Source organism: Dromiciops gliroides, chromosome 4 (assembly GCF_019393635.1).
Source record: "Dromiciops gliroides isolate mDroGli1 chromosome 4, mDroGli1.pri, whole genome shotgun sequence".
In the NCBI taxonomy this organism is placed as follows: Eukaryota; Metazoa; Chordata; class Mammalia; order Microbiotheria; family Microbiotheriidae; genus Dromiciops; species Dromiciops gliroides.
In genome coordinates, this window is record NC_057864.1 from 126,856,559 (window position 1) to 126,873,771 (window position 17,213).

Genomic DNA, 17,213 nt, shown 5'->3' on the forward strand with positions numbered 1-17,213 from the left:
GCAATTGATATTCAAAAGTTATTTATACTCTGAAAAAAAGAACTAAATGATCAAATTTTAAGTTAACTGCCACAACTGGTGCACCTACCAAATGTGGAAAATGACATGCAATTATCAGATGCTTCACATGGAGAGAATATAAATACCGAGAAACCTCTCATGTGCTCTGTTCATGCAAAAGGAATCTCAAGTTTACAACCTCAAAAGGATACATCAACTATTTAAGCAAGACGTAGAAAGCTGACAGGACTTTGCCTATTTCAATTTAAAAAGATGCTCCGGTACAAGATTAACTCGTTATACTCAATTGAGTGCTGGCCAACAGAAGCAGGAAATGCTGTTTTGCTTGTGTTACTGGTTTAAAAAAAATCTGTAAAACTTAGATATATCTTACAGAACAGATTTTTATATTTCTGATAAAATTTCCAAATCCATGAGAGATAAAGTTACTAGCTAATCTAGGGCTAAGAATTCACACCACCTGTTTTGTCACTGGAGATACTATGAAATATAAACTGAGCAGTATTTCTAAATAATATAGAGCTATAATTTTTAGTGTTGACTGAATCATGTCATTTTTTAGTATTACATCTAGAAATAAGTAAGGACGTTAATATAAATACATTTTAAAAACAAAGAGTAGAATGTCTGAATATCAGCTTATATAACATGTTCTAATTGCACAACATAATTTCTCATATTTTTACTGCATGTTAAAAGATTATATTTGATAGAAAATTTAACAGTATTCTTCTGTTAAGCAGAATTGTGAAAATAAAATAACTATTACAAAATACATCAGTAATAGTGTTATAAACTCAAACATTTTAATAAGTGTGAGATGGGAAATCTGAGTAAATTCTATAAATCTTACTCTTGATGTGTTGTTAAAAAAAAAAAAGAGGATAAAATTAAAAATAGAAAAGCCTATTTGGTGAATGACTCATGATTCCAATAGTAGGCCAGTAAGCCTCTGTTCCTGCAAAATTTCTGAATTCCTATCCACGTGAACAACTTGGCAGTCATTCATATTTTCTTTTAAACTTTAGTCGAAAGGATAAACAGGAAAGACAGAATTTGTATAGACTGGAAACAATGAGAAGTAAGTTTAGAAAATAAAGGTCAGCAGATGAAATCTCACATTCATAGTAACCACATTTCAATACCTCACCAAGAACATTCCTTTTTTTAAACCGAAGGAAACAATAAATACTTACGAGAAATAATCACATCGAGGGTCATAAGCAATGGCCTCTAGGCTGACAGAAACATCCAGAGGAGGTGTTGTTCCGTTCTAAATGGGGGAGAGAGAAATGAACACTTTTCAAAGGGATTCTGGGAGAATGCCCTTTTGAGAGTAGGTGCTCATTATATGATGGTAACCAACAACTGATGGTACCTAAAATATTTTAAATATTTCATCTCAAAAGACACAAGATTCAGACATGGGTGATGAACTCTGAAGTCTACACTGAGGGAAAATAATCCACACTCATGAATGTTAAAGAATTTTGATGTCATTCAAGGAAAAAACTTAATTCTAACCACAAGTGAAAACAAATATGCATTTTCTTTATATGCCTAAATTTGGTATGACCACGATGGCATAAAAAAGAGTGCTAGATGGTACTTGGGAAAACTTGGGTTTATGTCCCACCTCTATCATTTACACTAGCTTTATGAGCAGGGCAAAGGCATTTAATTTCCCAGTGGTTGTTTCCTAACCTATTAAATATCCACCGTATACATATAATTCATAGGGTTGTGAAGATCAAATAATAAGTGTAAAAACACTCTGCAAACATTAAAGTGATAGATATGTAAATGCCAATTATCATTTAACTTTATAAGCTGAGAAGGCATTAAGAGGAAACTAAGTGGGTACCCACCTATTAGGAAATGGATAAGCAAAGTAGCTATTATGTGCCAGGCCCCATGCTAAGTGCCAAGTTCCGGGGGATACAGAGAAATGTAAAAGATTATCCCTGCTCTTGAGAAGTTCACAATTCAATAATTCTAAGATTTTTTTGTCCCCAAAAGAACATGTCACTTATATAGTTAATGTTGGGAGGGCTGCAGAAAGACAAGCAAACTAATATACAGTTAGTAGAGCCGTGAATTAGTCTAACCATTCGGGAAGCACTTTGGAATTATGCTAAAACAAAAATGACAAAATGTTCATTTCCCACTACTAGCTATTTACCTCAATGAGCTCAAAGCCAGAAAGAAAGGTCCCAGAATACCAAAATATTGACAATAGCACTTTTGTGGTATCAAAGAATTGGAAATAAATTAAGTGCTCCTAGATTGGGAAGTGGCTAACTTGATAATGACTATTAGAGAGTAGTATTTTGCTAAAAAATGAAAAGAATACAAACAATTCCAAGAGGATGTAAGTGAACTGATAAGAGAGTAAAGTAAGCATAACCAGGAAAACAATATACGCAACATACTGAATATTGTGTAACTGTAATGAACAAGCCTAGCTCCAGAGAAAATTAAAAAATACATCCTCATCCTTCATTGTTCATGAGTGGAATATTATATAGACTGTCAGATGTGGCTATCGTATTGGCTGATTTTGTCAAACTACTTTTTATTTCCTCTTTCTTTTAAAATCCTCATTACAAATGAAGACTTAGTGGAAAGGGAAAGATGGGAAAGGATAGATTCAGAAATGAGTATATTTAAGTTTTTTGATATTTAAAAAAAAAAATAACATTTTATTAAGATCATGTTTTTATATCACCTACATTTCCCAATGTAACATCTCTAACTCATCCAGAGAATGATCCCCTCTAACAAAGTATTATGAGGAAAAACAATCCAGCAATCCATCCGTCAAAAAATCCTGATATTATGTTCTTTTCCTTTATGTTGCTGTATTCACTGCACATTATTTTTTTCCTAGCTCTGACTACTCTGCACCAATTTATAAAAATCTTTCCCTGCTTCTTTATATTCATATGCATTGTGTTTTATGGTAAATTATATTCCTTTACACTTATCTACCACTACTTGTTTGATCATTCTGCAATCAATGCATCTCTAATTTGTTTTCAGTTCCTTGCTATTGTAAATATTTGGGTACATATAGGTCCATTCATTTTATCACTAACTTTGGGATGTGAAAGGCATCAATTTAAAAAGAATGCTATTATATACATAAAAAGTTCTAAAACAAGTTTTTAATCCTGACATCGAAAGGCATCATTTAACAATAGCATATAAATTCTTTTTTTTTTTTTTAGTGAGGCAATTGGGGTTAAGTGATTTGCCTAGGGTCACACAGCTAGTAAGTGTTAAGTGTCTGAGGCCGAATTTGAACTCAGGTACTCCTGACTCCAGGGCCGGTGCTTTATCCACTGCGCCACCTAGCCGCCCCTAGCATATAAATTCTAATTCAGTGGTTTAAAACTGCAGACGTTTACAAGGAGCCTAATTCTACTACCCCTTTAGTCAGTGAAATTGCCACTAATTTCTGTTAAGCTCAGATACAAGATAATGTGCCTAATATTATATTTAGACTTCTCTAAGTAAACAATATGTAATAAAGTTCTTTTAGTCTGTTTAAGTAGGCAACTATTAATCAAGCATCAAAATTTAAGCAATAAGCCAGCTAATTCACCTTAATTTTGATTAAATTCCCATTGTCTTAGGCTCAAAATCAGCTAATCAAAATTAACTTTCTCAATTCTGAAAAATACTTCAAAGCTCTAAGCTAGGCAGAGTTATAGAAAGAAAAAGCTTGGATGTTGCTTTCAACTGCTTTTTTATTACATACATTAATGCCTAAATTGTGATGATCTACCTGAAAGAGAAGCCTTTTACAAAGGGTAAAAATGATTCCCTTTACTCACCTTTGTGATAGTTTTCAAGATGGCAAAACGATCGGCAGGAGATGGCAAACCCACAAAAAGGGTTTTATCCAGTCGGCCAGGACGTAGGATGGCCCGGTCAATACAATCTAGTAAGAAAATGCAAATATTACTAAAAACAATTTCCATGAAAGGTAGAAGAACCACATTCTTATCCACAACCATCCCTCACATAGTATTTTTATAAAACACTCATCAGGTTAGAATATATATATTTATTTCAAAGGTGCAGTTATGGCTTAGAACTTTTCTTTGATTTTCTGTTGCATAACATCAACTTGTTTTTGTTTTTGCGGAGGAATGGGGTTTAAATGACTTGCCCAGGGTCATACAACTAGTAAGTGTCAAGTGTCTGAGACTGGATTTGAGCTCAGGTACTCCTGAATCCAGGGCCAGTGCTTTATCCACTGCGCCACCTAGCTGCCCCCAACATCAACTTTTTTAAAGGTTGTTTACAACATCATTAAAAGGATGAACTGAAGTGTGTAAGGAACAGAGAGAAGGGCAATTTATCTAAGAGGTTTTCATTTTTAATCACTTCAGAGAGCTTTTTAAAAAAATAATTATAAACATGTTTATTTAAAGTTTTGAGTTCCAAATTCTACCCCTCCCTCCCTCCTCCCCAGAGGTGGTAAGCAATCAGATATAGGTTTATACATGTGCAATTATGTAAAACATTATCATATTAGTAATTTTGTACAAGAAAACTCTAATAAAAGAAAAAAATGAAAGAAAGTGAAAAGTAGCATGTTTCAGACTGTGTCTAATCAATATTAGTTCTTTCCTTGGAGGTGGATAGTATGCTTTATCATCATTAGTCCTTAGGGATTGTCTTGGTCTACTGTATCATTATTATTATTATTTTTTACTGTATTATTTTAAAAAAATAATAAACATTTTTATTTATTGTTTTGAGTTCCAAATTTTATCCCTCCTTTCCTTTCACCCTCCCCCCTCCTTGAGGCAGTAAGCAATCAGATGTGGGTTATACATATGCAATTATGTAAAACATTAGCATATTAGTGATTTTGTACAAGAAAACTTGAATAAAAGAAAAAAATGAAAGAAAGTGAAAAATAGCATGCTTCAGTCTATATTCAATCAATATCAGTTCTTTCTTTCGAGGTAGATAGATAGCATCCTTCATCATTAGTCCTTTGGGACTGTCTTGGATCGTTGTATGGCTGAGAATAGTTGTCATTCACAGTTCTTCATCAAACAACATTGCTGTCTCTCTGTACAACAATCTCTTGGTTCTGCTCACTTTACTATACATCAGCTCTTACAAATCTTTCCAAGCCTTTCTGAAATCATCCTCCTTGTCATTTCTTATAGCACAATAATATTCCATCACCATCATATACCACAGCTTGTTTAGCCATTCCCCAACTGATGGGCATTCCTTTGATTTCTAATTCTTAGCCACCACAAAAAGAGCTGCTAGAAATATTTTTGTACAAATAGGTCTTTTTCTCTTTTGGAGGATGTCTTTGGGATGTAAACCTAGTATTGCAGAATCAAAGGGTATGCACAGTTCTACAGCCCTTTGGGGAAAGTTCCAAATTGCTCTCCAGAATGGTTGGATCTTTTCACAACCCCACCAAGAGTGGATTACTGTTCCAGTTTTCCCACATACCCTCCTACATCCAATATTTTCCTTTTTTGTTATATTTGCTACTCTAATAGGTATGAGGTGATACCTCAGAGTTGTTTTAATTTGCATTTCTCTAGATCATTGTACTGTTGAGAAGAGTTAAGTCATTCACAGTTCTTCAGTGAACAATATTGCTGTCACTGTGCACAACATTCTCCTGGTTCTGTTCACTTCACTATACATCAGTTCATCTAAGTCTTTCCAGGCCTTTCCATTTCAGAGAGTTTAATGATGGTTAGTGGTGCCTAATAGCTGTTTCACCCCTAGTTCTTTTTTTAAAATTTATTTTTTATTTTTCTCCCCTAGTTCTACAAGGAGGATATTGTGGAAGGCAACCATATCCTTGGAGTGAATGTCAGCAGCAACCTCCTGGACTGGCCCATTATAGCAATTCTTAAGTCCTTATGGAATGCTACTCAGCTTCATCCTTGGACTTTAGGTTTTGTAGAAATACCTGACCAACATGAGGTTCATTATAAGTGGCTGTGGCTATTAATTTCTTACGCTTTGTAAATCACAGCATGGAAATAAAAATCACAAAAAGAATCAATTTCTTGTGCATGTGGGAAATCGTTAGCCATGAGAGAAAGGAATGGGTGGCAGATTAGAAATTTAAAACTGAGATACTGGATTTTCTTTTTTTGTACCTATGCCAGAAAGTAATTTGTAATTATGCCAAAAAGCCATTAAATGTGCATATTCTTTGTCCAGTGATTCAGTTGCTAGGTCTACACCCCAAAGAGATCAAAGAAAGAGAAATAGGACCCATATGTACAAAAATGGGCAGCTTACGTGGTGCAAAGTATACAGCACTAGGCCTGGAGTTAAGAAGACCTGAGTTCAAATGGGGTCTCAGATACTTACTAGATGTGTGACCTTGGGCAAGCCACTCAACACTGTTTGCCTCAGTTTCCTCAACTGTAAAATGAAGTGGAGAAGGAAATGGCAAACCACTCCAGCATCTTTGCTGAGAAAAACCCAAATGGAGTCACAATATTTTAAAAGCTAGTAGTGATAAGGGTGGAGAATGCGTGAAGGATGGCATTCAAGGCAGAGTGAATATCATACACAGAGGTACGGAGAGAATAAAACATACATGTACAAGGAATAACTTAAGTTTGGCAAGAGTACAGAGCACATATAAAGGAGAAGGATGACTTTTTTAGGACAAGAAAGTAGGATTGTTTAAGATTATGGAGGACTGGGGGCAGCTAGATGGCGCAGTGGTTAAAGCGCTGGCCCTGGATTCAGGAGGACCTGAGTTCAAATCCAGCCTCAGACACTTGACACTTACTAGCTGTGTGACCCTGGGCAAGTCACTTAACCCCCATTGCCCCACCAAAAAAACAAACAAACAAAAAAAAGATTATGGAGGACCTTAAATGCTAGGCAAAGGAGTCTAAATTTTACTCCATTAACAGGGTTTTGATTATCTATGTTTAACATAGGAAGAACAACCATCCTACTACCTTGAAGACAGTAGGATATTAATAAAAGTTTGCTGACCCAAATAAAAAGAAAAGTATGGCTACAGTCTGACTACTACTGTTCTATTTATTTCTCTAGGCTTCAATATCCTCCTATATACAATGAGAAGTACAGAATGGATTAGTTTAGCTAATTTTTTGGAGGCAGTAAAAGGGAGCATAGGTGAGCTTTATCTGACTTATGCAAGTGGGAACACAGAAGAAATGGATGGGAAAGATATAGAAGACATATGATCCATAGGACCTGGTAAGTGAAATGAAGAACCAAAGATAATACCAACATTTCAAACATGAAGTAATGAGTGATTGATGATACCACTGACAGACATATTGGAAGTAAAAAAAATTAGCTATTTTGTGTTGCAATGATAAGCTTGATTTGGACGCAATTTATTTATAGGTTTTTAGTGTTTCTTCTGGGGTTATGCTCTAAATGGAACAGTTCCACTAGAGAGGATATTAACTACCGGTTGCCCCCCAATCTGACTGAAGTTGATGAAATTTACTAATGCTTTGTTTGGCTTTTGTTTCCCCATGTCCTCCTATGAAAGAGAGTGGTGCAGACTATTCTCCATAACACAGTTCCTACTGACTCACTGTCTGTCTTCCATCACAGCCAATCTGCATTCCCTTGGTAAAAACATGCCCATGATATTTAACGACATGGTCACACATAAAAAACACTAGAGATATATAAACTATAACTACTCTGGTAGAGCAAAGGATTGGCAGGGCACACAAATATAAAGAAGAACAATCTAGAGCCACATAGACTGCAACCAGGTTGTAAAGGAATAGCTATCCAAAATCTCCTACTCTCATTTGATACTCACAGAAAATCTGTGTAATACAGAATTTTAATGGCCACTTTCTACCAGTTGGAGCAATCTGAAACAGTCTCTTACACATATTTCCATGTGAACTTTCCTATCTTCATACCTAGTTGGTTTCTTTTCTTTTTAATATTCTAAACTTGACAAGAACCAGCAACCATACGTGTTTTCACATAAAAGAACAGAAAAGCCATGGCATATAAAACTCAATCTCTATCACATAGAACTCACCCTTTTATTCCTTTAAAGTATACAATAAATTCACTGCTTTATAGTTAGGTCCCAGTTAGTGCAAATATCCTTAATAAGAAGTCATCCTCTTGAAATAGTCTGAAGGCTATTATTAACAGGTGATTGGAATTGTTGTTTCTAATCTCCAAAACTTTAGGAGACTTTCTCTATTAGGCAACCTGAAGGTCTTGACCACTAGCTCAAAGAATATAGACCAAAGGTAATTCCATTCAAGTACTTGTGTGACTCTTCTTGACAAATCACATCAATTCTCCTCCTTTTGTTACTCAGAGATAATGCTATGTCATAAATTCACTTTACAGAAATGCTGAAAATTAATAAGTATGATTAGAACTTTATGAGGTGTGCAGTATTTTACTCTGAACTTTATAAAAGGCATTATAAAAATAGATTATAGCAGCACAAACGTTAAGCATTTCATCTCAGCTTTTAAAGCAAAAAATTATCTTCGTTAAAATTGTGTGAATGATTGAACATCTCACTCTGGCACCACTACCAAATCTAATAATAATTCTTTTTTTTTTTTTTTTCAGTGAGGCAATTGGGGTTAAGTGACTTGCCCAGGATTACACAGCTAGTAAGTGTTAAGTGTCTGAGGCCGGATTTGAACCCAGGTACTCCTGACTCCAGGACCGGTGCTCTATCCACTGTGCCACCTAGCTGCCCCTCTAATAATAATTCTTAAAAGAACTATCCACAAGAGAATATATCCAATGTTTGACTTGCTCTTGGCCAATAAGTTATATTTTATGGAGTGTTACAGATTCAGATCTCCATTAAGGAAAGAGTAAAGTTGGAAAAAAGGTAAACTCCACTCCTGTACCTTTTGTGTGTGCCAAGTAATTCCTCTGAAGTACATATGTACATAGCTGTGATAAATTTATTGTTCACTGTGTTAATTCAAATTGCTATGATCCTCCTTAAGAATTCAAGGTACTGGGTGGGGCGGAGGAGTGAGACAAGGAGTACAGGGAGAGGGGAAAGGGTCATTTGTCCAAATCACAGGACAAAGTAAAAGGCAGAAATATGATTTACTTGACAGAACACAATAAAGGAAGTCAGGCAGTCTAGTTTTCTTTTTTCAAGTCCAATACTTGGTTTATAATGACAGGTTTAAAATCAAACTACAGAAAAAGGGAAGTTTTTACTATGCATCTATAATTTACTTCACTAAAGTAAAATGTGGGTTAGTTTAAATATCTGAAAAGGTCTTTGAGAAAAGCATGTTGCATCAAGTTTTATTCCGTATTTTCTATAAAGGCTTCTTTCTTTGAAGCCAACAAAATTTAGAGGATTAAATAAGAGAATGGAAAAAAGGTAAAGGTAAGCAGAAACCATTTTGGTACAGGGGTTCAGTGACAACCTACTTGTCTAGATCAGACTAGAGTTAGGCTCTGCTCACCTCAGTTGTTTGGCCTCACCACCTCATTTTTAGGTCCTGTTTTCGCAGCTAGGGCTGGGAGCCTCTATGTTTCCAATGCTTCCACAGCGGTATGATCTGGGAAGAGTTCTGGTTGCTGCCCTCCTGGTCTTTGTTCTTGTTCTTTCACAGGCGGGGCCCTGGCTCCTGTAACCCACAACTGGGTAATGGGTGACAGTGCTGCCATACAGCACCTGACCCTGCACCCAGTGCTAACACAGGGACAGTTTAAGTGCTGCTATTGCCGATGCCTCCAAGGCCCATGGCATTTCTTCTAGTCAGCCCACACCCTGATGTCCACAGATTTCTCTTTCTGTCCCCCTAATCTGTCATGGCCTGGAAAAATGACTTGCTATGCCTTTTTTGTTAGCTACCCCACTCTCCGTATGTGCTTTTTAAAGCTGTTTTGAGAGGTGGGTTGAAGAATTCAGAAAAAATTCTCACTTCTGTGTCATCTTGGCTCTGCCCCCTCAATAACCTCTTAATTACCAAATCTGACCATCTTTTCTCAGTCCTTATCCTTTCAGACTTCTCTGCTACACCTGACACTGTTGCCCACTTTCTCCTCCTGAATAACGTCTTCTCTCTGGGCTTTTACGTCATTATTCTCTCTACTTAACGCTGTTCCTCTCTACTGACTCATCAACCAAAGCTCTGTTCTGGGTACCCTTCAAGTCTCTCTATATTCTTGCTTTGTTGATCTGATCAGCTCCTCGAATTTAATCATCATCTTTATGTAGCTGACTCACAACTTTAAGTGTCCAGCTCAAATCTCTCCCTTGAGCTTCAATCCTACATCAGCAATTGCCTCTTGGGCATTTCAAACTGGATGTCCCAGAGCCATCTCAAAATCCACATATCTAAAGCAAAATATATTCTCTCTCATTCTCCCCCAAATCCACCTATCTTCCAAATTTACCAAGTTCTGCAGAAAGTACCACCACCTTTGTTTTAGTATTCCTTGTTTGCAACCTTAGCACTATCCTCATTCTCCCTGACCCCATGTCTCTTGCCAAATCTTGCAGTTTCTAGTGCCACACAGTATCTCTTGCATCTGACCTCTTTCCTCTACAATAAAAATACTACAGCCCCTGCCTTAATGCAGGTCCTCTCAAGCTTTCACCCAGCCTATTGCAATGGCCTCCTAATTGGTGTTCATGCTTCAACAATCTCCCCCTACACTCCAGCCTCTAAAACAGCTGCAAAGTGATTGTTTTTATCTGATCTTGTCACTCCTCTAAACTCTAAGTAAACTCCAGGAGCTCCCTATTGTTTGTAGCGTAAGATAGAAAGCCTGTTAGTTAGCTTTTAAAAGCCTCTGCCACCTCATCTAACCTAAATTCCCAAACTCCTCCTGTGATCCAACCCCAATGGCCTCTCTGTCCTTTACATTCCACCTCCCATCACCACAGCTCTGCACCGGCGGTTCCCCATGTATGGAATGCGCTCCCTTCTTACCTCCACATCCAAGAATCCTTCTCTTCCTTGAAGACACAGTTTGAGCACCACCTTCTATATAAGGCCAGGCCTTTCTGATCCTCCCTTAAGTGCTGAACCCCTCCTTCCAGCTAGCCTGTAATTATTCTCCCATATTAATCCTCTCTATATGCAGACATATACTGTCTCCTCAATTAGAATGTAAGCCCCCAGAGAAGAGGGGTTGTTCTCATGCTCTATACTGGTATCCTCAGTACCTAGCACAGTGCCTAACACACACTATGTGCTTAATAAAGGCTTACTGAGTCACAGTGGGTAAGGGGAAATGCACAAAACTGAAATACATAAAGAGACAAACTCCAGAGGGACATAGATGCTTCTTAGTTGTTCTCACTGGTTAAATTTATCAAGACTCACTGTGCTCAACTTGAGATTCACAACAACAAAATCAACTTGTAGCTACCATAAATGTTGCCGTTTGTACTAGATACAGAACAGTGGTAGACAGAGGTAAGTGGATGGCACATTTGAAAAAGGTTCAGTTGGATAAGCACAGGGGGTGGAGCCAAGATGGCAGAGAGAAGCCAGGAAGTTGCCTGAGCTCTCCCAAGCTTCCCTCAAAAACAACATTAAATCAAGCCTCTAAATGGATTCTGAAACTACAGAACCTATAAAAAGACAGAGAGACACAATCTTCCAACTTGAGATACTTTTAAGACTTCAGGAAAGGTCGGTCTCTCTCGGGCAAAAGGGGAGTGCAGTGCAGCTCACAGTGCCGCACAGCACAGAGGGGGTCTGGGCAAGTCAGCAGGAAGCTCTTGCCTACAGCGGAGCAACTGTGGGCCCCTGATCCTGGTTCAGCAAGCTGGTGGCACAGCAGGCGTACCAGCACCAGCAGAGAGGGCAGGCTGCCAGCTGGAGGGCCACCCACAGGACAGGCAAGCCCAGGCCTGGCCATCCCAATGCCTGGAGCAAGCACAGGGTGATGAGAAATCCACAAGCCATAGAGGCCTCAGAGTAGAAAGCCAGTGATACAGCCCCTATCCCCCAGCACAAGAAGCTTGAAACAGTGACACTCGTGCTCCAGAAGCAGACCTCAAATTTAAAAAAATAAGCTGCAATATGAGTAAGAAACAAAAGAGGGCTCTTACCATTGACAGCTTCTGTGTGGACAGAGAAGAGCAAAACAGAAACTCAGAAAGACCAAAAAGCCTTCTTGGAAGAGCTCAAAAAGGATTTAAAAAATCAATTGAGGGGCAGCTAGATGGCACAGTGGATAGAGCACTGACCTTGGATTCAGGAGGACCTGAGTTCAAATCCGGCCTCAGACACTTGACACTTACTAGCTGTGTGACCCTGGGCAAGTCACTTAACCCCAACTTCCCCCCCCACACACACAAATAAATTGAGAGAGGTAGAAGAAAAAATGGGGAGAGAAATGAAAGCAACACAAGAAAAAGGTTCAGTCCATGTGGATTTTTAAAAAGCTACATTTCAGTTCTCTTAAAGCATTACATTCTGCTGCCCCCCTCCCTCACCTGCCAGCTCTGTTAACATTGATTTCTTCTTCTTCTTTTTTTTTTTTGCAGGGCAATGGGGGTTAAGTGACTTGCCCATGATCACACAGCTAGTAAGTGTCAAGTGTCTGATGCCGGATTTGAACTCAGGTCATCCTGAATCCAGGGCCAGTGCTTTATCCACTGCGCCACCTAGCTGCCCCCAACATTGATTTCTTAAACTATGAAATGTCTATGCTTAGCTTAAGTAGGACAAGTATGAACAGGAATATACTTAACAGCAGTCATGGGCATAATCTTGCTATAACTGATCAATGTAGGAAGGGTTTTTCAGATTTCAGATTTTTGATACTCGAGGAAAAAATAGAAGACATTTTGCTATTAGAATTCTTCAGAAACATGATACTGGATCAAAGGTAAACAACAACAACAACAACAACAACAGCATCAACTTGCAGTAAGACTGATGAATGGACAGAAAAACATGTCACCACCTTGAATGAATTATTTCTTTTCCTGCAGTACCTCAGAGTTCAAAGGTCTTATTTTCAAATTCCTGGAAGGCAGAAAGGGTTGCTTTTTCCTGGTATCATTTTGTAGGCATTCAATAAATAGTTGAACATCTACTACACAAACAACTGTGTTTGCCATAAACTAAGCAAATCACATTTATTTCTAAGTTCTGAAAGCTCTTTCATCTCATTTTAGATCCCAGTTTCTCACCTGGCCTGTTGGTGGCTGCCATAATGTAAACCTGCTGCCGTGATTCTACACCATCCATTTCTGTAAGAAGCTGGCTCACCACCCGGTCACTGACAGCTGACTGAAAAAGAAATGGGCTTCCATCAAATACAAGGAGAAATAAAAACGGACAACTAATTATTTTATTAAACTAATGCAGAAAACTCACCATATAAAACAGTATGTTTGTTAAATTATAATTAACTACTTTTGTGGCAGAAAATCTAGTTCAGGCACACCAAAGGGATGTGTGTCATCTACAAAGAAGAATCTTTTTTGGGAGGCCCTTCAACAGCTCTCTCCATGAAGACTAAAGGTGGACAGAAATACCATGTTCTATTAAAAATATATATTTGTTTCCCATCTGGAGGAGGGAGCGGAAATACATAGCTTTGTGTGATTAGGGGAAAGTAACTAATAACAAAAAAGCAAAAAGATGAACTCCCACATAGATGTGGACTCTAAGCAATAATGTGTAATGAAAAGATAGAAAGCCAAAGTTTGACTCTGTGAGTTTTAAGCCTTTAACATGGCCATGCAGATTTATATTTCCCAGGAAACAAAAATCACTATTTGGACATAATCCTTGTCAGGATATGCCAAGAGGGAGAAGGAATGGAGTGGTCATGGTGGTGGGTAAATGCTCAATTGATGGACACCTCCTTCACCAAGGTCTAATCAGTACCTTTTTCGTATGAGGCTCTGATCCAACAGAAGTTAGGGTATTGCTTTCATAATATTGTTGAAAAGGTTAACTAGCAGAGCCAGCAAAGATGCTGTGGCAGAAACTTCAGGAAATGACTCTGTCTTAGCATCAATTCTCAGGCTGGGTATAATTTTGGTACTCATAAAACTTCCCTGCACAATAGTAATGGTGCTCTGTCATGGTGGAGAGGATGAAAACTGCAGCCTGGGATACTTCTTGTCCCAGGTGGTCCAGTTTTACAGAAGCTAACATTGGAAAAGCCAACCTTAACTGTCCTTCTATATTCCTTAGAAGACAAATGCCTATAGGGCCATATCATATGGCTGATAATGAAATTCAATGTAAAATTAACAACTAGGAGGGGCAGCTAGATGGCGCAGTGGTTAAAGCACCGGCCCTGGATTCAGGAGTACCTGAATTCAAATCTGGCCTCAGACACTTGACACTTACTAGCTGTGTGACCCTGGGCAAGTCACTTAACCCCCATTGCCTGCAAAAAAAAAAAAAAAATTAACAACTAGGGGAAGGATTGACAGAAATTGTGTTTACAGCAGAATCTTGGCCACAGGCTTGCATACAGATTATGGCAGGTGTGCCCAGGCACACCTGACTGTGTCAGCAGACCATGAGTCAGCTTTGCCAGGCTCTAGAAGCACCCAGTTGCTGTAATCACTGCTGCTGCTACTCCTACTTCTTTCCTCTGCTGTTTCTACAAGGTTCTGGGGCAGGAGGAAGAAAAAGGGGACTCTAGTGACTTGGTTGCTCCAAAAGTATAAGGCCCTGCAACAGCTTTTTTAAGAAATAGCAACTGTTGGGCAGCTAGGTGGCGCAGTGGATAAAGTACTGGCCCTGAATTCAGGAGGACCCGAGTTCAAATCTGACCTCAGACACTTAACACTTATTAGCTCTGTAACCCTGGGCAAGTCACTTAACCCCCATCCCCCCCCTGCCCCCCAAAAAAGAATTAGCAACCATCAGCTCTGGTGGAACTTCATCTTGACAGAGCCCAGATTTGCAGGGTAGGTGAGCCATTTGCTTCTCTTCCTTTCTGCCCAATTGTCTTTAGTCAAGTCAAAGGAAAATCACCTACACAACTTTTGCCCCATGACACTCTGATGTTTTCCTTGGTGCAGCCCCTCACTGTATGTGGCCTCTGCTTTCTGACTGACACAGACAAAAATAAAATTTTAAAAGAATTCACCTACAGTTACTGGTCTACGAACTCCACTATCTACCTTTCATGGGAAACAGTGGGGCTTAGGAGAGAATAGTCCATTGGAAAAGTTGCTTTTTAAGCAAAGAAGATATAGCTAAAAGATTGTTCTATATTTTAGAGTATAGGAAAGGTTTGTTTAAAAGGAATTCTTTGTAAAGAGTGAATATTTTTTAAAGTTTACTTGCCAATTCTTAAAAACTTAAACTTTAGTCTCTTTAGTATGAGGAATAACAATGGTCCTTATGATTGATTCAATAAAGTGAACACTTTAAAAAATAAATTTAAAAACTTTTAAACAAATTCTTTGTGTATGTGTTAATGAATGTACTTGCACAAACTGATGATGTTAAACTACACATACCATGACATATTCAAAATGTCTATGTGAATATTTATGGATATTTAATATATCTATCACAACCCAAAAGGCTTAGAGAACAGAAGGAGGTTCACAATTACGGTTAAGGGGAAATGATTAAATAAAAAAGGAAAAAAACCCATAAAAGACAAAGCAAACAATTTGGATCATAGAAAAGTTAAAAGTTTTTGTGTTGACAAAGTCAATGCAGATTTTTACATCTAAGATCACTGATAAAAGTTTAATACATAAGGAACCGACATGTGTATAAGACCAAACTACTGTTTACCAAGAAAAAAAGTTCATAAAAAGATTTGAACAAAAAGGTTGCAAAAGAACTACAAACCATTAAGTGGCTATATGAAAATAGCCTCCAAATCATTAATAATTTAAATATTTTTTTAAATTCTGAAATTAACAAACACTAAATAAAAAGAGAATTTACATATTACATATTCCTTTACTAATTCCACTTTGTCTTTCACGTTAACTTTGCTTTTAAAAAAAATTTTAGGGGCGGCTAGGTGGCACAATGGATAAAACACCGGCCCTGGATTCAGGAGTACCTGAGTTCAAATCTGGCTTCAGACACTTGACACTTACTAGCTGTGTGACCCTGGGCAAGTCACTTAACCCCCACTGCCCCGCCAAATAAATAAATAAATAAATAAATTTTTATTTATTTATTTTTTTGCTTTGCTTAAAAAAATTATTATAAATTTAACACATAACTTTCAGAGTGTCTGCTTCTCTAGGTTTCCTTCTTTTAAAATCGTTAATAATGAGAAATGCAAACTAAAACAGCTCTTAGATTTGCCTCACACCTTGCAAAGTGGCAAACATGACCAAAAACAGGAACAATCAATCAACGATGGGAGGGTAATAGGAAGACAAGTATAAGTTGCAGCAGTAGTAGAAGTGTGAACTGATTTAATTATTCTGGATAGTAATCTGGAATTATGCAAGACAAGTAACTAAACTGTATTTTTAGGTAATCTCACCCCAAGGCATTAAACCAAGGAATTCACAGACAGAAACAAAAGTCCAATTTATTTTAAAAATATTTAGCAGCATTTTTTCATGGTAATACTTGAACTTGAAAAAAAAAATAGGTATCGATCAACTGGATAATGGCTGTACAAACTACAGAATTTAATTCCTATTAGTTACAAAAGAAATATTAGCATTTTGGGGGAAAATATTGGTCTGGTGCTGAACATATCCAAGTATTCAGGAAGGTTCAGGAATGCAGCACATAATAATGAATACATGGATCTAAAACCATGTAGGCAATAATAAAACTCAACAATAAAATATGATAGATAGAGTGACATATGATTCTGGTCATAGTTATGGAGTACTCTCCCTCCTATGGACTAACCATTTAATAGCCATTGTTTTAAAGGTAATAACAAACAGGTTGTATACTATTTATAATCTTAGGCTTTAGGGTGGAAGAAGATCTTGGAGACCTAGTCAAGCCTATTCATTTTTATAAACAAGGAAACTGAAGCCAAATCAGGTCAAGGTACTTGGTCAAAGTTACATAGTATAAAGTTAAGATTTAAAGCTACCAGTTCTATTGTATTTGGCCATGAAAAAAAAAATTAGTTTGGGGTACTCTGCACTGAATTCTCTGTGTGTTATATCATAAGATATACAGATACAACAAATATCTCCCAACATACACCAGTATGAAGCATTATTTTTCTTT

General features: G+C 37.5%; 1 protein-coding gene across 4 annotated transcripts in view; it reads right to left on the reverse strand.

Annotated features, from left to right (window-relative positions):
• Positions 1–17,213, reverse strand: part of NVL (nuclear VCP like) — a 100,539-nt gene that overhangs the window by 19,263 nt on the left and 64,063 nt on the right. For all 4 annotated transcript variants that reach the window (XM_043963262.1, XM_043963261.1, XM_043963260.1 and 1 more), the window contains 3 exons: positions 13,202–13,301; positions 3,861–3,967; positions 1,218–1,294 (listed from right to left, as the gene is read on the reverse strand). In XM_043963262.1, the coding sequence (XP_043819197.1) occupies positions 1,218–1,294; positions 3,861–3,967; positions 13,202–13,301 (284 nt within the window). The remainder of the gene's footprint in view (positions 1–1,217; positions 1,295–3,860; positions 3,968–13,201; positions 13,302–17,213) is intronic.